The 22,043-nt window shown below is 36.9% G+C and overlaps 1 protein-coding gene across 3 annotated transcripts in view; it reads left to right on the top strand.

The window, feature by feature from the left end:
• Arhgap15 (Rho GTPase activating protein 15) overlaps positions 1-22,043 on the top strand; it is a 638,684-nt gene that overhangs the window by 385,285 nt on the left and 231,356 nt on the right. For all 3 annotated transcript variants that reach the window (XM_021155709.2, XM_029472910.2, XM_085834942.1), the window contains one exon: positions 4,585-4,683. In XM_021155709.2, the coding sequence (XP_021011368.1) occupies positions 4,585-4,683 (99 nt within the window). The remainder of the gene's footprint in view (positions 1-4,584; positions 4,684-22,043) is intronic.

Genomic DNA, 22,043 nt, shown 5'->3' with positions numbered 1-22,043 from the left:
AATATTAAGATATAAATAACTTTCTTTGGGATTTATACATTCACTGAATTAAAAACTGAACATATACTTCCTTATTGGTGGCTAATTTCCTGTCTTTTGGTTTTTCTCTCTAGTCTCAGGCTACTTCTTGTCCTTTTCATCTGACAGCACAGGCTAAACCATATTTAATCATAAACCTGAACTCCAGTTGAAGTTGAATCAGTAAGATATTGCTGAATAACAAATAGAACTTTGCAAAATATAGAATAATGTACAGTAAGGGTGTGTCACATGTGACCAAGAACAGGTCTGGCTGGGCAGGCCTGCTTTACATGTAGTCTGGTTGAACTTCTAAACATTGGGTTGAGTTCTGTCATACATGTTTATCCCAGAGCCAAGGATGACAGAGCAGTAGCTAGCCAGGGAAGATTTCCTTTGAGGAACAACAGAGAAAAAGACAAGGTGAGTGGAAGACTGCAGTACTCCCTGAGATTTTCATCTGGAACTGATACATTCCTATCCACACCACACCAAGCTGCCTGCAGATCAAACACAGGATCAGAGCCTACGAGGAGACATAACTGCCATGCACGCTAACAAATGGAACCTTATGGTCACGGGGAAGGTAATATAAACCCACACTCTACCTCCAAAAAGATGAAAACCATGAACAAAACAAAATCTACACCGTTATCCTAACTTTGATATTCACAACATCTTTCCTAGACTCTGTATTGCCTGTTTAGCTCAGACACAGGTGTCTAATCAACCCATCCTCTGTGACCCATGCTCTTTATAAACTGTCAAATAGACCTACCATAAGTCTAAGCATAACCTAACCATAGATCTAGTAGAATTATGGTTATAATACACACTTCACTATAAACAGTCAAGCAACCTGCTAATGTTGCTCCATATTAGTTAGAATGTGTTTGGCTGCAAGTGGTGGGTTATCCTGTTTAAAACAATGACATGTAAGAAATCTAGAGAAGGGTTTCATGGTTGGTACATAACATGTTCCATTGCTTTCTTTTGTAAAGCAAGTTAGCCTTTGTTTTATAGCTTGTCTCATAGTGACATGAATGCTCAAATTGATCCAAATGCTATCACAAGGTGATGTTCCAAGTGGGAACAAGAAGAGAAAGTATCTCTTTCTTTACAGTCTTTTCATAAGAGAGGAAAATAAAGTCTCTGGGCACATCACAAGTCACTTTCCTATGTTGCTTGTCCAGACCATCCCATCATCCAGAAGTTTAGAGATGTAGACTTCAGTCAAGAATAATCTTGGGCTGGGCAGTGGTGGCACATGCCTTTAATCCCAGCACTTGGGAGGCAGAGGCAGGGGGGTCTCTGAGTTGGAGGACAGCCTGGTCTACAGAGTGAGTTCCAGGACAGCCAGGGCTACACAGGGAAACCCTGTTTCAAGAAAAAAAAAGAATAATCTTGGGTTATATCTCATGAATTCTATTACATTTCTGTTGAAATACTGTGATTTTCTGTGCACCTAAATACGTATATGTATAGGTGTCTGCATGTTTCTTTTACTGTGTGAGATCAAAGAAATTTTTCTAGGAGTTGTTCTCTACTTCCACTATTTGGATCAGAGGAATTTTACCTAGGTTTGGGCCATGCAGCCAACCTGAGTGAATTCTAAGAACAAGAAAGGAACTAATAAAGAAAGCACTTATTTGTAGGAGATCATTAGTATTTGTCAAATAACTGAACCTAGTTGACAAGGTATAGGATACATCATAATACAAGCTTAGTTCATCAAGATTTCAATAAGCTCTGAATTTTTCCTGAATGAAGCACTCTGGTCATACTGTCATTCTCTCAAGTATTGGCACGTGCTATCCTCCATCTCTTCAAATGCCCCTTGTTTCCCTTTCTTAGCTTTCTACTCAAATCCTACTTATATCTGAGAGCTTGTCCCTTTGCTGGGAAGTTGCACATGGGGAAGACTGCTGTGACCTTTTCCCATATACTTTCACAGTGCACCTTTACTAACCCAGACACAGCATATTCACAATGACATGTTCCTTTCCTTTGGTGTCAGTCTCCTACATCAGATACATGTAGTGAATAGAGGTTGTGTGGCAACATAACCACATTTATGGCACACTCTGGGGTATCCTACGTAGAGCATAGAGAGTGTATGGCAGCATAGTGCATATTTGGGACACTCTGGGGTTACTGTGCCACATATTAAGCACTTGTGATTGTCTTTCACAGATAACTAAGTAGATTAAGGAGGAAAGTTAAAGGAAGAAAGCAAAATATCTGCACACACCAAAAATCACTTTTCTATGTTGCTTGTCTAGCCCATCCATCTTTGTATCTTTCCCTTATATCCACGTGAAAAGGAAAGCAAAACAAAGCTCAATTAGAAATTTAGCACCCATTTCATGATAGTGTCTACTTTTGTTAAATGACTTCCATCCAAAGTAATTCTCTCTGTCTCTCTATCTCTCCACCTCCCCTACCCCTTTCCCCTCTCTTTTTCTTTCTCTCTCAAACATGGAAAGACATACACCTATACTGGAACCTCCCCTACCCCTTGCCCCTCTCTTTTTCTTTCTCTCTCAAACACGGAAAGACATACACCTACACTGGAGGGCATCATTCTTACAACTCAACACCTTTCAAGTTACTGACTGTTTCAACCTTACAATATTAAAGAAATCCCAGTATATATATTTAGAACATAAACTGTTTAACTGCCTGCTTTGTTGCTGTGCAGATAGAAAGGTCAACCAACATTTGTGCAACGGATGTAAATTATGAAGTCTACTAATAGGTTTGTATGTTGTAGTAATGTTTCCTGCCTGTAACCTCTAGCCAATGTAAAATATTTGATCTGAAGTTCTAGGCAATTTTTCTTAGGTAATATTTCTGTCACGCTTTATTACAGGGATGCTCACCGTTTGGAATAAGTCTCTGCTACCTCATCAAGTGTTCAAAGCATATACAATTGTTTGCCATTTCTTTATACTATCTGGGTTTTGAGTTTATCGTCTTCCTGTTTCTTGTATAAACATGTGTTTCCACATCAGAGTGTGTTATTTATAGTGCATTAGCCTAACTTGATTCCCTCCATGACGTTTTTACCAGCACACTCCAATATATTTTCCTAAGTAATAGATATAAATACAACTTCCTTGACATCTCAGTTTCTTCATCTTCAAAGTACCCTGTCATTTAGCATTCTGTTGTGCAGCCTATATATATTTTCCTCTTAATTTCTATATATCTCAATTGCTTTTCTACAATATCCCGACTGACAATTCAGAACATTCTTGGTGAACTTCCATTATGTATAAACATTGTGTGAGTCTTGGAGACACATAGAAACTCTATGACCCTGACCCTTCTGGATTTGAATTCTAAGCAAGTTAAACAAGCTACATAGTCAACATAGGTCTAACATGTCAAGTGGAGATAAGCCCCATCCCCAAATAAAGCAAAGATATTGGTATAGACAATGGAGTTGAGTGGCACCGATCTTTCAGAGGTGGCTGGAAAATACTGTGAGAAAAAGTATCTGTTAATGAATTCATCCTTTGATCAGCTCAGAGCCCTCATGGCCCAGTCACCTCTCAGTACTTCCTGCGACTGGGGAATGGCTTGGCACTTTCAATAAATGAATCTTCAGAGAACGGTTTAAATCCAAGCCACAATCCCATAATCATAAATACAAAAAAATGCTGCTCAAAAATAATCTGTCTTATTCTAAATTAAAGGCAAGGGCCCAGTTCAGCATTGTGATCTCAGAGCCCAGTTCAGCGTTAGTTCAGAGAGATGCCCTCTGAAACAAATGGATCTTCAAAGAATCAGTCTGAGAATTATTATCTCTACCATCCTCTTATAGAAACTCAAATATGGCATAGCTCAAACAAATAAAAACACTTTAAATCATGTCTTAAATTCGGTTTAACTTTGTTTAATTTGATGTTGCTGGCCATTTTGAACATGAGTCCTGTTTCCTGCTGTATCTGTTGAACAAGCAGAGAAACCGCTATGCTGGGAGTCTAATGAAGATGACATAGGGAAGTTCTGAGCTGAATTTATCAGAAAGATACTTTCTGACAAGAGATACTTAAATCTGACAAGAGGGTGGGTATTCAAGGCAGGAGAAACACTAAGCAATACTTTGCAGTACTTCCCTTGCTACTCTCTACCTTATCAAATAACCTTCCAGAATGAATGCCTTAAATAAACTGGACAAACTGCATTCTTGATAACTGTTGAGAAACTTCTAAAACAGGCAAGATTCCAGATGTGCTAAGCTTCATTATTTCGTGGGAGCTACCTCAGCTCCTCTGCATAATTTTAGAGAAACAGAGTTCAGTCCCTTAAAGAGTATAACTCACTCATTACCCATGCCTGATCAAGGACTATGTTATTTTTCTTACCAGGAGATCAAGATTCTATTCCATAAAGAAGGGACACACAGTCTTTATACATCTGCCATAGACACTTTGAAATTATAGCAAAAATCAATTTCTATGCAAGATGAAGATCTCGGTATTGGCTATGGAAGTAGAATCGAATTAAGAACAACGCAGGCTTGGATTTTAATGAAGCTCATCTTTGTTTCGTTTGCAGATCAAATTTTTGGCTCTCATCTGCACACAGTGTGTGAACGAGAACATTCCACAGTTCCATGGTTTGTAAAGCAATGCATTGAAGCTGTTGAAAAAAGAGGTGGGTGACTGAATGTGCAGCATTGCTGAGTCCTCTGAACAGCTAGGGCTCAAGTTCACGGAACCACTTGATTTCTCTGGGAAGCCACGCAATTAAAACTTGACTTTCATTAATCGGTTAAGAGGATCAGGTTTCTTATTAACTTCAGTTTGCTTTTACAATGGGGACATTAGCAATTCTCACTAATGTTCAGTGTTTTTTTTTCTCTCCTGTTTAATATTTTGTCTGTCTGACATACTGTTGAATCAATTGCAAACTTCTTGTTTCCAAGTCAGTGGTAAAACATTCATAAAATATCAGCACTCACAGTGTTAGAACCCTCTCACATTCATGCTGGTAGATGTGCCAGAACAATTTTTTGGTAAGCCCCCAGCATCACCCAAGTGAAGTAAACAGCGTTTCTACTCACAGACAGCGATACACCATCTTCCACATGGTTCTGTTCAGAACAGAGTCCAGCTAACTGTGTTTCCTGGAACAATTAGCAGATACACCTCCACTGTTAGGATGACCTTTGACTCCTCTGTTTCACCATTCTGTTTTTCATCTGAAATTATTTCATCTCATGGAAGAGAACAAAACAAACCCCAATTGACTCATCATTTCTAGGCTAGTTTATCTGCGGAGTGTTTTTCCTTCGAACTATGACTTCATTCATTCAAGGTCATTTTTCCTGGAAGATACACACTGTAAATGCAGAATCTTAAAAAAAAATGTATTAAATAAAAAATGTGAAGCTTCATCACCATCTGTTACAAGTTTACAACATATTTCCAGGATCTAGGGGGATATATATCAAGTGAAAGATAGAGGTGTTTGCAGAGGAAAGGAATAGCTGAACCTATTCTTATTTTCAACACCTATTTCTTAAAACAATACAACCAAAGAAGGGGAAAAATATTCAAGTGTTCTGCTCAGAAAAGTCCATTTTAATACTCTCAGTGTTACCTGGCTTTATTATAGAAGCATAATAAAAACGGCATGCAATTTCTAACTCCTAGAAATTCATACTTTAATTATACAGTAAGGACAGCCTTGGGATCCTTTTATTCCCATATCAGTAGGGAATGAAAGAATAACAAGAGGGGAAGGGGTGGGTAGGGACACAGATAAAGATAGTGACTGTCAGAAAAGCACATCGACATCAAGGAGAAGTGCTGAGGGGCCAGAGAGCAGGAAACAGTTACTGTAGAATAAGCTCCAGGAGAAACGTCTATGAGGAATGAAGCTGATTGGAATTTAGAGAGAAATGTGTTTTTATTGCATGTTGCAATTTCATTTAATTTATAGGTACCTATCTTAGGAGTAAATATTATTTAATAAATACTTAGAGTCAAAATGGATCAGTGAGAAGATTGTTATTATTTCCAATAGCGAAACTATCATGATTTCCAAGAAATCTTCATTCACTTTTAAATACTGAGAACCAACGGTATGAACATTATTATATTAGATCAAAAATCCAAATAGGCCATTGGGAGAGGCCGTATAGAGTAAGATGTATGCACACAGGAAGAAGAGCTTATATCTCCTGATTTGTGAGCCTACCTAAGGCAAAATGAAAATCCCTGTTAAATGTAGCTTTGCAGTGCACAGATTTCATAACATCATAGAATAGAAAATGTCTATAAATAGGAATTGTATCTGTGCCTGGCATTTTCATGGTGATTTTTAATAAAGTAAGACGATATTTCTGCTGACAGGGGCAATCATGACAGCATTATATTTTATTGTTCCAATGTTTACTCTCAAAATGAATTTGTAGATCCAGCACTAAACAGCTGCTAATCGCACATATGATTATTAAAATAATTCCTGAGCATTCTAATGAAACTCAAAGACACTTTATAATTCTGCAAAGCAACTGACAATTCAAAGCACTTTGGCAGTGTTAGCTTAAAGGAACTCCAGATATGTTCCATAAAAAGTCATAGGTGCAGGATAAAGGTCTTACATCCATGCAAGAGTTAGGAGTGTGTATGCTTGATTACGTTTTTCTATGATCGTTTTGTTGGATTAATACTCTTACATTTATCCACCAATTCTGTTTACTCAAAGTGTTGTTTTTACTAAATTTTGGCATATTGCACCTCAGGACAGAAATAATTTATGTGAATCTAAATCCAATATTTATGCAGGCTTCTGATGACATTTGATGCAGGGTTGGTACTAGGAAGTAGCTGAAGAAAGTGCCAAGTATCTCGACATGGCTGGGGCTCAGCATGTCTAGAGTGCTCCTTCTAATGGCCAGATGCTCCTCCAGCCAAAAATCTCAACTGCACAGTCATGGGAAATGCTTATGGGTTTGTTCTAGGAAAGACTCATTTAATGAAAGTTGTGTTCACTCTCCCAGTTCTGGGGAAATGGCCTCTGTGCTCGTGATGTGGCACACTGGCTGTTACAAAAACGGGCTGGTTCCTTTCTCTTTTTCCCTTTGTGATTCTTTTCTTTAAGGAATCTATAAAACTCAAGCTGTATTTTTTAAATGCTTCTTATTTATGAACTGAAGCATGACAGGGCAGACAGTCTCAACATTGTTTCAGCCCCCTCTCAGTTTTCTTGCTGCTTGAATCTCAATGAACCAAATTTAGGCACTTGAAGTCACCCTGAAAGTTCTACCAAGTGACTAGCAAGAAGTGTATTCTTTATTCACCATCAGTTAAGTGACATGAGTTACATTTAAATTTTCCCCATGTTTGTACATAACTTAAAAAAATGGTTAAAAAAGCTTTGTAAACCAACTGGCAATTGACTTATTTGATACAGTCACTTGTCTCAGTTTGATTCCCTAAACCCTTGACCACCAAACAATGTTATCTTCCCCAGCCATTTGGAATACGGTGAGTTCTACCATTTCTGACATTGTCTATGCAGCCCTAAACATACTTCTGTACAGAGGATCACACTGATTTTTGCAGATTGCACCTACCTCTCTCTGCCTGACTTTTGTAGTTGAAGTCTCTTTGTGAGGTAACCGAAGAGACCAATGAACTTCTCAACTTGAGTTTCTTCTCCCAAAGATATGTTGGATAATCATGAATGAAGAAGCAGTCACTAGTTGTGTGTTGTTCTTCATGTTATACACTAATACTGTAGAAGAAATAGGCACTAAACACCTGGACAAAGAGCAAACAGTTCTAAGTGCTTTGAGAGGAAAGAATTGGTATAACAAGACAGGAAACCATTAAAAAGAAAGAAAGAAAGAAAGAAACCAAAGATGTATGCTTTATATTGATCTGTCAGATCCTGGTCATAAATACATGCTTGTCTGTTTTCATTTCCTCACAAGACCAAGGGAAGTTTAATTTTGTTTTATTCACGAAACTATTATCTTGACTCATTGTGTGACCATAGTAGGAGAACAAGCCAGCCATATGTGATACCCAGAAAGATGGGCTTAAGTGGAAAACCAAAGATAGACTGTGCCAGAGACTTCTTTTATAGAGAGATAAAATTTACTAAATTACTGAACATAATTCTACTCTAAACATATTTTTGTATATCAAGTAAAATTTCTGAGTGTAAGGGAATACAACTGAATTTTAAAATTATATAATAGGATTGGCATTCACTGTTCATAACATGATGTGATAGCTCATTGTTCCTTTAAGGTTTCCAGTTCTGGTGCTGTGCCCCATCAGCTTAGCATGTTAAGAGGATACCAAGAGATCCATAACTCAGCAAGCTGAATATACTTGACACAACTGAAATATGCACCTGAAAGAATTATTTGACCTTATGTGCTTCTTACCACAATTAAAAAAAAAAGTTGTTTTATTCAGTGTATGTGTCTATGTCTGTGTTTTCCTGAGTGTGTATGCCAGAGCATAGCATGGGTGTAGACAAGGGAAGTCAACTTGCAGGAATCAGTTCTTTCCGCTGTGAGGTGCCTGAGATCTAACTCAAGTTCCCAGGCTTGGCGGCACACAGTCTTACCCTATGATCCATCTCTGCAGTCCTACCATGCCGTGTGTGACCGTACCGTGTGTGTGTGTGAGTGTGTGTGTGTGTGTGTGTGTGTGTGTGTGTGTGTGTGTGGTGGGGGTCCTGTGTATGTGAGCCCACATCTCCCGAATTTGATGATTTGAGATACAAGCTGGCTTTCTGAATGTTTCAGCAGTTACTAATCAACAAAAAGGTTGCCCTTTCTTTATTTTTTTCCCTCAAACACAAAAATGCTATGACAGGAATGAAGCACAAGTAACATACTTGACTTACTGCCCAGAAGATACCCTGGGATCCATAACATGGCTTAAAGATTTAAGAAAGACCTTTAGTCTACTTCTGAGAAGGTCTTTAGCCTCAAAAGCTTTATCTCTCAACTGGACTTCATGGCAGCTGTTATATTTTTTTGCTGTCGTTTGTTTGACAGGATCCAGTTATAGGTTCCGATGTCTGTTTAAAGAAACAAGGAGGCTGTTGGCTCTCAAATCCCCCCATTGCTTGTGTGATCAGCATTTTCCCAGGCTTTTCTACATAGTTTGCCAAGCAAAGGGACTGACCTTTTGTAGCAAACACTTTTTCATTTCAAAATGCTCACTTTGATTTTTGTCCCATTTTATACTCATTCCAAACTGTTTACAACCCACTAAAAATGACTGTGAATTATATGTTTGTATAATGGATTCCTTTTGTGGTCCGAGTGGAATGTTTACTTTGAACAATTAGTTATCTTAGGGTAGATTGTAACAAGTTAGAAAAAAAAAAAAAAGAATGGGTGAAGTTATTATTGTACCTTAACTGCTCTTTAATTCCTTGTGATTATGTGAAATTTGAGAGACTGTCACTTTAACGTGAAGTTTTATATGGTCATATTTGCTAGTACCTGGGTACCATGAAAAACATGAGGATACTTCTATGAGTTAGAAAACTTCACAGTGTGGAATAGTAACAAATAGATGGGTATTTGCTGTAAACATATTGCTGTGCATATTAGGTGGGGTATACATGTGCAAGACATTATTGGATAAGCAACGGGAATGATGATCTAAATATTCTGTGGAGACATGAAACTTGTCATGGTTAATACTCTGTTACTTCACTCAGTGAACCCTTCAGTCCACTGAGATCCTACTAAGTGCTTTGGTATAAAAATAAAACTTTACGTTGCTATTTCCCGTTGCTTGAAATCCAGGCCCCTAAAGTGCAGATTGTATTGCCATAACTAGACAAGTCTTCTCCCAGCCCCGCTAACTTTATTCTCCTCATTCTTTTCTACTTTGGAATAATCTATGATAGCTGGATCCAGGCACGCACTAAAGGCTGATCCATCTATGAAAAATGTGCAATTTGTACTGCTTGGTTTCTGACGAGAGTCTTGCAAACTTTTATGATTCCATCCTCTTCCCGAGAGACTTCTGCTTCCTAGTTTTATAAGCAGTGAGTGAAAAAAAAAGTAATAAAAACAAAAACAAACTGATAAAAATTACATGCTTTAAACAAATCTAGAGAACAAGATAAGCAGTTTTTCTTTTTCTCTTGAGAATATTTGTGGACTTGGAAAAAAAAATGTCCCTAAGGGAGTAAGCTATGTTGGTGTTTGTTGTTTGTTTGCTTTGGTTTGGATTTTTCTCACTTTTATGTCTATAGCTGAGTGTCCGAATGCACTTCATTGCTCAGGATTCTCAATGAAGCTCTTGAGAGTATGCTGCAAATTAACTTAGCTTTTCTTTCTGAGTTAAAATTAAGACCAGTATTTTTTTTTTTTTTGCCTCTTGGTGTTTTGTTTTGTTTTTGTTTTAATGCAACCACAGAGACAGCCACCTTCCTGACAGCACTGTTGTGCGACATCCAAGTTGGAGCTGGCTCTTTCGGGTAGTCATGCTGGGGCCTCCGTGTCTGTAAGAAAGCCACATTGAGGGCTAAGAGGGAAGACAATCCCAAACAGTAAACAGGAAAGAGCCAGTAAGAGTATAAAAGAGAAACCAGGAAAGACAACGGAAAGAAACCAGAGATGGCAAGGTGGGGAGTTGCGGGTCGGGGTAGATTTTGCAAAGACAAAAGCAATTGTGGACAACAGGGTAGGTCTGTGAGTTCCAAAAGGGGGAAGCACAGGGTTTTTTTTTTCTTTTCATATCTAGCAAGTTACCCAAAACTTGCTTTTCTGTCTCAGATAAATTTATCCTTGCTTTGAAATGACAGATAGTTCATTCTTGCAATAAACTATATGTCTTGAATCTTCACAAATTCTGCATACAACACTGTTATTAATTAATTTGCTCTAGTTATTAGTGGCACTTAATTAAGTTTATCTCTGCTTAGCAATATACAACAGTCTTGTTATCAAAAAGAGCTTAAGCATAACAGAAGTTAGCGTAAGAGTGGACGTGCAGTTCCGTCACCAGAGAAGCTAGCTAACAAACACAGCGGTATGCCTCTGCTCACACCCCATCGGCTGCAGAGATTCCCACACTTTGGGTCCAGACTGCAAAAGAACAGTGTCTCTTCCCAGATAAAGTGTGGGTCTAATTTCTAACATTTACCACAACTCTTAATCCCCATTCTGGAATTTAGGATTTTAAAATACTTTCCACTGGAGTCACTTGGTTTTAAGCCAAAATTAAGACCCTGCACAATTAGCCTTTTATTACGGATGGAGGGTTTAAATAGAGTCAGCATATCAAGATGCAGTACTCTAAAATGTCTTATAGTGGTGTCATTTTATAAAGTAAATTCTTGGTCTGGGAGTTTCTATTAAAAGGTCTTATATTCAGAAGTTAATAGTTCAGCCACTAAACACAGTTGGGAGCTGACAGGATGTTTTAGCCTGGAAACAAATGTTTACAAAATTTGAAAAAGAGATTATATTTGTTTGGAACACTTTCAGGTTTTCAATAATCAGAAACAAAAAATAATTATTACAAGGCAGTCAAAGATTTTCAGATATTTGTTGTCCTGGGAATCAAAAAACAACATGACCTTATAGCTTTTGTTTTTGTTTTTTTTTTTTTAATTCTTGTTACATAATGAAAACTGACTCATTAAAAAATACAAAATCTCTCACAACACTGTCACTATGCTATGGGCAAAACCCTTTTGTTTCTGTTAGAAGAGGAATATATAAATTCTACTTATATAGGCAACCCTTGGGCTTAACATATTAAAATTAAGAAGTCTTAGATTGGTTTGGGAAGCATTGAATAAAACTATAATTTATAATTTTTGAGTTTCCATGTGACTAATATTCCCTTTTAAATTAGTAAGATAAGATGGCCTTTCCAATTCCCCTTTTCTATTTGCAAATAAATTATAACCAACAGAAACATCAATATACACACATATAGCAAGCCAAATACATATTCCAGGTAACCCTTCTGTACTAGCCTGAAGCACTGAACGTTAGATAGTTTACTTTAGTACTGTAGAATTCTTTTAGCACTGTACTTTGTCATAATTCTCCTGTCTCCTCCAAAGATTAATGTCTTAATGATTCTTTGATTCTTTAACTTCTTTGGAAAGTTATTTTATAGTTTTGCAGCCTACAGAGTTAGTAAGTTTTTTTTCTAGGGTTAAAAATAATCTCCTCTTTTCTAGTTTAATCTTTTCACCTAATTTTATACTCTTCAGACCACTTCCTATTTTCAGTTCAGAAAAAGAAAAACAATCAAGCAAGGAGAAAATCAAGGGCAAGGCACTTTGAGAAGAAAAAACAAACTACAAAAACCAAAATAGCTCTTTAAATGATAATGTTGGAAGAGCTCTTGAGGTTCCTGGAGACTATAGATGTGTATGCAGAAAACATGCTGCTTTTTTTTTTTCAAAAGAAATAAACAAAAATTTGAGTGACTGGGTGTTAGGCTCATAGCATAACACAAAGTGGAAAAGTTTGCACATGCCTAGGTCAGTGCATAGTGTGTTCTTTTATATGTACATTGACCCCTCACACAGAGCCTGACAATGAAAGGCTCCCAATAAATGGATGGGTGAGCTGCATTCAACATTCCTGTGATGCTCACATTGGAAAACAACGTACAGCCAAGAGTGGCTGGATGGAGGAAGCTACAGGATATATATAAAGGGATAATGTGAGTTGTATCTTGTTTTTAAAATATTTAGGAAAGACAATTTGCAGGACGTGTTAATGGTTCAGTGGGATACCATCTTTCCATCAGGACACAGTTACATTAGGCAGTTGAAAATAGCTTGCCTTAAAGATGTTATATTCTTCAATTTGGAGCTATTCTATTTAGGTGATCAACCCAACAACCATTCTTTACCCATGTCCATTAGTGGAATAATGTACCGTCATTACATCATCAGTAGCCTACTGCTTTTAATCAGGTAATTGAATAACTATGATTTGTAACCGGCATGCCGAATGGCAGTCAAACATAGGCTCAGTTCCTAGAACCACACAGAAAGATGAGCTCGGTATGTGTTTCTTTGATTTCAAGTTGGAATACGACGTTAGCGCTGTTCTGTATTACTTAACCTACTTAGTGCTTGGTTTCATACACCTCTGAGGAAATTTTTCATTAATGAAACTCTTTGAGTTAAAAGAGACTGGCAATTTGAAACTACCAATCCATGATCAAGGGTCATGGAGATGGCTCAGCACTTAAGAACATTTGCTGCTGTCGCCGAGGACCCAGATTTACTTCTTAGTACCCAAACCAGGCAGCTCATATCCACCTGTAGCTCCAGCCCCTGGGGATTCAACACTCTTCTTTTCTTTTTTTTTTTGTTTTTGGTTTTTCGAGACAGGGTTTCTCTGTGTAGCCCTGGCTGTCCTGGAACTCACTCTGTAGACCAGGTTGGCCTCGAACTCAGAACTCAGAAATCCGCCTGCCTCTGCCTCCTGAGTGCTGGGATTAAAGGCGTGCGCCACCACTGACTCCAAGGGTAGTATACATTCATATATGTAGGCACTCCATATATACATAAAATAAATATTTTTAAAAAGAGATGTCAAAATCCTAAATTCTGACACCGATTTGGATTCCATTTTCTTCCAATTTACTTCGTCCAGGATGAAATCTAAACTCTGCTGATGAAAAAAAAAAATATGTCATTAAAGTTGGAATTTTGATGTATAATTAAAATCTGTTAAGTTGTTCTAAAAACGTTTAGTTTCTAGTTCTGTTTTAAGTGTTCGGCATTTTGGAGAGAATGGACTTTTGAGTTACCTGGAAAGCCATACAGTACCTGACAGACAGTGTTGTGATCAGTGGTGTGAGGTCTTTTAGTTTGTGTGTAAGTATTTGGCCCTGCCTATGAAATGACATAATCTAATACTAAAATACCGTGTTTTACACAGAGTGTGTTAGCATAAGACCAGTATCCTTCCTCTGGATTCACATTTCAACTCTGATACATGGCTGCAGTTGGTTCTTCCAAGACAATCTCAGTTAGAGATCTCTCTTATTCTTGTCATTATGGACAGGTGGTAGGGTTCCCATATGTGGATCACTCTTCAGACTGTGCTTTCTCCTCTGACTAGCAGCCCAGAAACAGTTCTTCTGGAATCTTCCTCAGGCACCACAAATTCCAGTTTTTCAGCCTCGGGTTTTCATTTTCAGCCATATATATGCCTCTTTCACTGCTTCCCTCCGTCAATAGGGTCACACTTTATTTGCCCTGCTGCTCTAAAAAGAAGCAAACTGGATGTTAACATTTTTCTCTTGTATCAGACAGATACACATAATCTGTTTTCTTACTATCTCTTGACTGTGTTTCTGCTCTATGCTCTCTGGCCTTTCATAGTGCCTCTGCAATAGCTCTTGAGGCAAATATCCTGATGAGGCAATTGCCTATGTTCTCTTTTCTTCTCAGGCCAGTCTTCTCAAAGCTGCTAAAATAATCCCTCTTAACTAGAGATGGGACTATGCTATCCCTTGTTAGAATTCTTGAATGATTCTTCTTCCTCATCAGGATAAACAAAACTCCACAGTGATTGTCCCTGTTGAAGGGATAAGCGCATGATCCCTGCCTGCTGTCTATCTCCAAATTCTCATAAACTGCTTCCTGTGTTCTAGGAATGCCAACAAAACCTCCAAAAACCTCTTTTTCTGCCATGTGCTGTTTTCTCCCCGTAGAAAACCTACCCCAAACTGTCCACTTGTGATGTTCATATTGATTCTCTCATAAACAACATAAGAGTGACCTTTTCCAAAGAAAATGTTCTGACTCATTCTATAACCTCTTCAGGGCGACTTTCATTCACAAGGCTAACAACAGCATTGCTTTTCCTAACACGCCCCTAATTGCCTGAGGTTGTTATAGCTGCTTTCATTGGATGTTTCCATCTAGAACATGAGTCTTGAGCATAGCTTTCGTGTTTACCACTTTTTAATGGTACTTAGCATTTCATATTCAGTCTGAGAAAGAAGCTCATTTCATAATGGATGAATAACTGGATGAAGAGTTGGATATTATCCAAAATTTCTCCCTCAACATCCACCCTTTGAGAATCATACCCTGTGAACTAACGATTCACTGACTGTTACAAGACACAGTGACTCAGAACACTGTGTGCAGTCATAATACCCAGAAGTAATGAAGCTACTTCTAGAGTAAAATAAAGGATTTATATTTTCTGCAATGTCAACATTGTCACTATGTAGATATTCCTATATTAGCAATAGTCCATAGTAGAAAAGGACAAAAATAAAACAGAGACTCTGATGTCCAATACAGGTCTCCAACAAAGCAAACTTTTGTCATTTTTACTTAGCAATCCTTGCAGTGACAGGTGTTAAATTCTCCCACAGACTTAAGGGATTCAACAACTAAAGCAAATTTGATGTTTAATGCTTGTGAACATGCCAGTGTCCTAAGAAGGGGACTATGCCTTTTTATATATAAACCCCCCAGGCATAGTGACTACTTCCCTGTAAGTTTGTGCATAATTTTTCCTATTATCACCCACTAGGTCTCTCTTACCATTGCCACTTTCCAGGCCTCCACCATCTACAAAATAGCCATGTTTTTGATTATCTTTTCCCAAATGTATTAGCCTGCATTATTTAAGACCGAATCTCATTTTATTATTTCCTGCTCGTATTTCTAAACTCCTTAAGTCCATTTGTATGATTCCTTTGTCCTCACAGATGTCCACAGTTCCTCCCAATTTAGTATCATCAGCAAATTTAATTAATGCTCTGTTTACCTCTCCTTCTAATGAAACCAGTCCCTTGCCTCATTTCATCATACAAAGTAAAAATGTATTGGCAGTAAAACAGTCCAAAGCAATGTTTCCTCACTGTAGGAGGGGAAGCTAAGGATACAGCAAAGAGCCATGCGGTGAAAAGTAGACAGGGCAGCAGAGAGCTACACTGCTTTGTTATTGCCCTGAAGCAAAGGCTTTCTCAGGCTTGGGCACATTACCCAAGCTGGTGGTGCTGCACATGATCATATACACGTATGAGTTCTCTGCCTTATAAGTAGCTTTATTATCCTCAATAAGGAATTGTTGCTAAAAATATATTTATGAATATAAGGAAAGCATATTACATCTTAGTTTAAAATCATGGTTAAAGATTAGTATAAAACCATCTACTCATCTTTAAAAGAAATAAAATTATTTATATAATAAGATACAAGTAGTAATATTGATCATATTTAACACTGTAAAGTAAGTACAAAGCTAGATCTATGCATGTACATTTGAATCACATAGGCTCTTAATTCCATTGAGTAGGTTTTTCTTTTTCCTAGCATTTACTGTGACATATTTTTTAGCCCTTAATTTATTGAACCCAGGTTAACTCTTGTATTTAAGTGAAATTATTTTTAAATAATCAATTTATAAGATGAAGAAGGAAATTTTCTTTACTTGTATTCAACATGCAAAAGAATATATGGTTTGCGTATTTAATAACCTGGTAAGTTGAGAAGGAACAGAAAAGAAGCCTTTCTTGTTTAAGGTAATGGTGGTTACTTTGAAAGAATCGCATCTTTAGACTTTAAAAATATGGTCATGCAAACATAGAATATTTTTATAAAGAGAAAATGAAAGACATTTATTAATCTTTAAGCATATATCAGATATGATTCTGGTGCTTTCCAAGATATGTGTGAACCAAGATTAAATTGATTATTGCCAAGTACTTAATAGACTCTGTCTTCACCTATACACTAAAAGTCTTGTATTGACTCATGCAAAGAGTCAATCTTCAGAATGTGGATACATTCATGTAAACCATAGACTGTACTGGAAAAAAATATTTTGAAGTTTATACTCTAAATAGGACAAACAGATGGTAGACCAATGTCTCTATTGTCTACACAGAAGACAATGGATGTTCACAGTGTTGAAACGAAAGCTGATGCACGCTTCATATATAACACAAGGCCAAGCAAAGATGTCATCACCAGAGGATAGTGTTAACAAAATAGTGACTGGGAATATTGTTAAGCAGTCACAGTCTCACATTGTTTTTCTAGTGAGAAAAGTCTGATGCATAATGCATTCTTATGAGAGAATGTTTTTAGATGCCAAGACTTTACAGGCATAACTTCAATAGCTTTAATGGGAGTTTCCTGCCAGCACCTGTTATAGTAGAAGGCTCTTACTTTTCACACATAATCCAAGACTGATTTGGAATAAAGTTTTAGAAAAAAACTAACACAGTGAAACCATCTTCTAGTATTTCCTCACATATAATATTTATCATTTAATCCCTGTTTTTTCCCACTAGTACAGCTTTTTTTTTCTACTGCCTTTTTATAGGAGGCAACAGATAAACAACTTGTTTTCCTAAGTAAACCAGTTGAGTTTATATATGAGAAAGAAAGCAGAAAAGAAAGTAAACTAACAATAAGCATCAACTGCACTTCAGAGACCAGAGTTCTTCAGGTCCACTATAACCTCCGAAAGAGCCAGCAAAATCAAACTGAGCTCTGTGTTTATAAGCAATAAGGAGAAACTCTGAAAGAGGCACCCAGATTAATATAAAAGACATTGACCATATTTTTCTCCTGTTTCTACAGACCTAAATATGTTGAATTTAAATATTTAACAGATACTACATTTAAAGTCTAAGGATAAATCAGCATTTTTTTCATAGAGAGGTCAGTAAAAGAATTATTTAAATTCCATAGTTTTAAGTCAATTCTCACATACTCCATTTACCAAAAAAAAAAAAAAAAAAAAGAAATTGAACGAAAAGGAAAACAGTCACACTGTTTCTACTTAGCAAATGTTATCAGAGGCCACACAAAAATATTAGCTTATAAATAGCCACATTATTTTCAAAGTCTTTGTCCAGCAGTATATATCTAGCACATGGAATGAAAACTGCCCTTGGTGGAACACAATCCTGCAGCATCATGGTCCTTCTCAACAGGGTGAGGATGAGAGAAATATTTCACTGGTTGAATAACAAAACTTCAGTTCAGTTTTAAGAACAAGATTTTAGAATGAACACTGGTAGGTGGCAGAGTTTAAAAATCCCTGAAACCATGAGCAGATAACTAAGCATGGGTGAGTGAAACTTATCTCAAGAGCAGAAGAGGGGACCCTAAAATAGAAGAGTGCATTTGGCACCTTTCTTCTTTTGCTATGATGGATGGATTCTTGACTCTGTGATGTCCCCTTGTGTCCTTAACTGATCTTTAATATTCTTCTGGCAAGCCAACCTAAAGAATCACATGTATACAGAAGGTGCAGATAGAATTATTACCTTGAGTACAGATGTTTTTAAAGGTTTCAGTCTTTTTTTTTAAAAAAAGAGAAATATTCTTGTCTCCTTTTATAATATTTTAAGCACCATAAAGGAAAGTTTGTTGTTTGTTTTGATAAGTCAAAGAAGAAAGAGGGAGTCACACAGACACTTCTAAAGCATATGATGTTCCCAAGCTTAGAACTCTCCTCCTTCCAAGGAGTTCTGCTTGTAGAGTGCTTTGCTCTGAAGTTGGTTGAAGAAAGGTCAGTCCTTTGTTTTGATACTCTGGCCAGTGATTTAATAAAAATTCATTTGGTTTTCAGCCCAAGAACCTTTACTAAGATTTGTTGTAAATGTAGAAAACAGGTTGAAATTCTCTCTGACTTCATGAGTCAGTCCATGTTCAAGGCAGTATATCTGTATTTAAGTTGAGTTTTTGTAAAGGACTATAGGTCCATAGGAAGAAGAGAGGAATTAAGTGTAGCCGGTGATCCATATATAGACAGTTTCACGTGTGGTTAAGGTTCAAGAACATACCACGGTGAGAGTTGTCAACTATATTCTGTTCCATCCAAGAGAGAAGGAAGAAAGTCCTTGATTTCAGATTCTATTGATACCAAGAGAATGAAACATCTCTTCATCACATTTAAATGTATAGAGCCCTGCATAGGTCAAGGAAGATTTAGGACCCAGTGTAGAGCATTGCACTCACCCTGAGACAAATAGCATTGCATAATTTGTGCCTGCAGAGCTGTAGATGATCCCTTTACAATTCATTCTGGAACAAAAAATATTATGATGATAAGAACAAATCATGATTAAAAATGAATTGCATTTAGTCATCCTGAAAATATCTTCTCTCCCCAAATTTATACATATATTAAGAACACTTATTTCCTTTCCCTTAGTATATAACAAAATAGAATAGAGGAATCCATGTAAAGAAATATTTGTAAAGTAGAAATCATTCTATTTTATTATTTTAAAGGCACCATCGCCCACCAATTTTCTTGCTCTGTGCCTCCTCCAGTTTATTACCCTCATCTCTTATTGTCCACTGCCATATCTCATATCACACCAGTTAACAACTCTTACATTGTTTTTTTCTGCCCATTTGTTATAATTTTCTCATGGAGGTATGATTTCAACACAAGAGAATAACTTTATTTCTTATTGTAGAATATCACACATAAAAAGACATGTTTCAAGAAAGAGTTGTTTCTTCATAATTCTGAAAATATAAATGAGTCCTCCATAATTGATCTTAAGACTTACTGTGGGGGCTTAGTAAATAACATTTAAGTATTCAGAATTGTGGTCTTTAATTTCTACTTTTGAATATTACCTCAAGAATCAGCTAGAGGAACTCATTGTGGATTTTCAAATATTCTCTCAAGCCTCAGAGTATGTCAGTCCTTGAGGAGATAGAAAAATTATACTATTCCTTTAAATTTCATATAAAGAAAATATGAAATATATGTGAAACTTTTTTTCTCAAAACTGGAAAAATACATATATGGTTAAGTACTCTATAAATCATGTTAATGAATATTACTATATGTAAAACATGATAGTTTTACATATCTTCTTTAAATGTATTTGAGAATACACATATACACATGCATTTTGATAACGTTTCCAGTGTCCACCTACGTGATGAAAAGTCTCTCAGAAACAGGAAATCTGGTTCACATTTCACCAGCATGCGATGAGTTTATACAATGGAACAATTGGTTGTGGAATGACTTTTTTCTGAGCACATGCATGGATGTGCTCTGAGTAGCCAGAAGGTATTGGTTCTTTGCTACATGGTAAACAATCCTTATGTACTCAGGGGTGAAACTAAAAATCTCTCTCATAGATCATTAAAAGAAGCTTTTGTGATTTTAGCAATTAATAAAGCAAACTTTAGTGGTTTTTATTTGTCTCCTAAAATCATGTATGTGAGTGAGATTGATCATTCATGGAGAGTTAGAGTTTCTAGGTAGAGGAAAAAAAAATCCGTCTTTTTCATCTCTGTTCCAGATATGTTGTATTTGTATTTTTAAGCACTTCCATAATGAACCTAATGGTTGAATAGTTCATCAATAAGTTAAAATTTTGGATTCCCGATGTGTGTCCTGTTAAGAATTTCAATCTGATAACCTGGTTTATAACATATTTCAGTTAAGTTAGAGATACACATCAGAGCTCAAAGGCAATGGGCAAATATATGGTACAAATATTTTTATATAGATCTGAAGAAATTAAAGCTCATAATATATGGGACTGGAACTGGAGAGGTGGCTTGATACTTAAGAGCACTGGGTGCTCTGCCAGACAACTTGAGTTAGATTCCCAGCACCCATGTGCCTTGTATCACTAGTTCCAGGGGATTTGATGCTTTCTTCTGGCCTCTGAGGACACTAGACACACATATGTGGTGTATAGACATATATGAGGTCAAAACTTGCACAAAAAAATCGAACTGATATATTTTAAAAAGCAACTCAGAATATTTGTAAAAGTAAAAAATTATAAAGGATGGGATAGTCTTAAAGTAATAAATTATGATTTGTTCAAAGAGCAATGTGTATATATACCTGTATATATTACAATATTTGTTTATGCGTGATGTATTTTTATATTAATTTCTATTTTCACTTATGTATGCATGTGTGTCTCTATTACTGTGTGCTGTGCATGTATGGGCATCTACAGAGGCCAGAAGAAGGTATTAGATCCCCCGAAGTGAGGTGGTTGTGGGCTGCCTATTGGGAGATTAAGAACTAAACTTCAGTCCTCTAGAAAAGCATCAATTGCTCTTAAATGATTAGCCACCTTTCCAGTACATACAGAGGATTTCAAAGGAACATGTTATAGGGCACACATTTGTATTCCCAGGTACCCAAAATCTAAGGCAACAGTGTAGCAACTGTAAGTTCTACCTCCATGTAGTAGTGAGTTCAAGACCAATCTGGACAAGACCAATCTAGTCAGACCCTGTCTCCGAGTATACAGTGAAGAAAAATTTTTAAAAAAAATTAAAAGCTGATGTCATCTGGAGATATACTTGCCTAGCATTCACACGGCCCTAGTTTCAAAGCCTAGTACTAATAATGAATGAATGAATGTTTGCATAAAGTTCAACACATGAGGCTCAGGCTCAGACTACAGTTGGGAAAAATGTACTTACACACACACACACACACACACACACACACCTTGTATATACTGTGGTCTGTACCAAATATCTAATATCTATTTCTATGCAGTGAGTGCTTAATCAGTATTTGTCAAATTCCACAGAGAACTGGAGTTCGCCAACTCAAGGATGTCCTTTCCTATATATTTTGGCTTGTCAATCCTTCCACGCAACCACAACTAACGTTGTTCCGTCTGCCAAAGCAGAGGAATGTACCCAAATCTCTTTTTTTTTCGGTTTAGCTAAAATACTTACAAAATAGAAAATGTAGATTCTCCTACAGTCACAAAAAAGTAATCTTGCTTGTGTCTTCCAAGACTCAAAGGATCAAACATCATCACTACTGTGGGCTTTACTGGGCTTTGTCTTCACTGGGGATGTGTCTAATGGTGCTAGAACATCTCAGAAGTCCAAGAGCATCAGGCTGAAAAGAACCATCTTGTGTGTAATGTCAGTGTGCTTGGGCTGATGGTTGATGGACCCAGTCAGGTTTGTAGAGATGTCCTTTTTGTGCCTAGAATTATCTTTACTCCTCTAGGGCAGAGATGCTAGGACAACAGAACTGTCTCTCA

Source organism: Mus caroli, unplaced genomic scaffold (assembly GCF_978045245.1).
Source record: "Mus caroli unplaced genomic scaffold, Mus_caroli_1 scaffold_2, whole genome shotgun sequence".
Lineage (NCBI taxonomy): Eukaryota > Metazoa > Chordata > Mammalia > Rodentia > Muridae > Mus > Mus caroli.
This window is presented reverse-complemented; position numbering and strand designations above follow the sequence as displayed.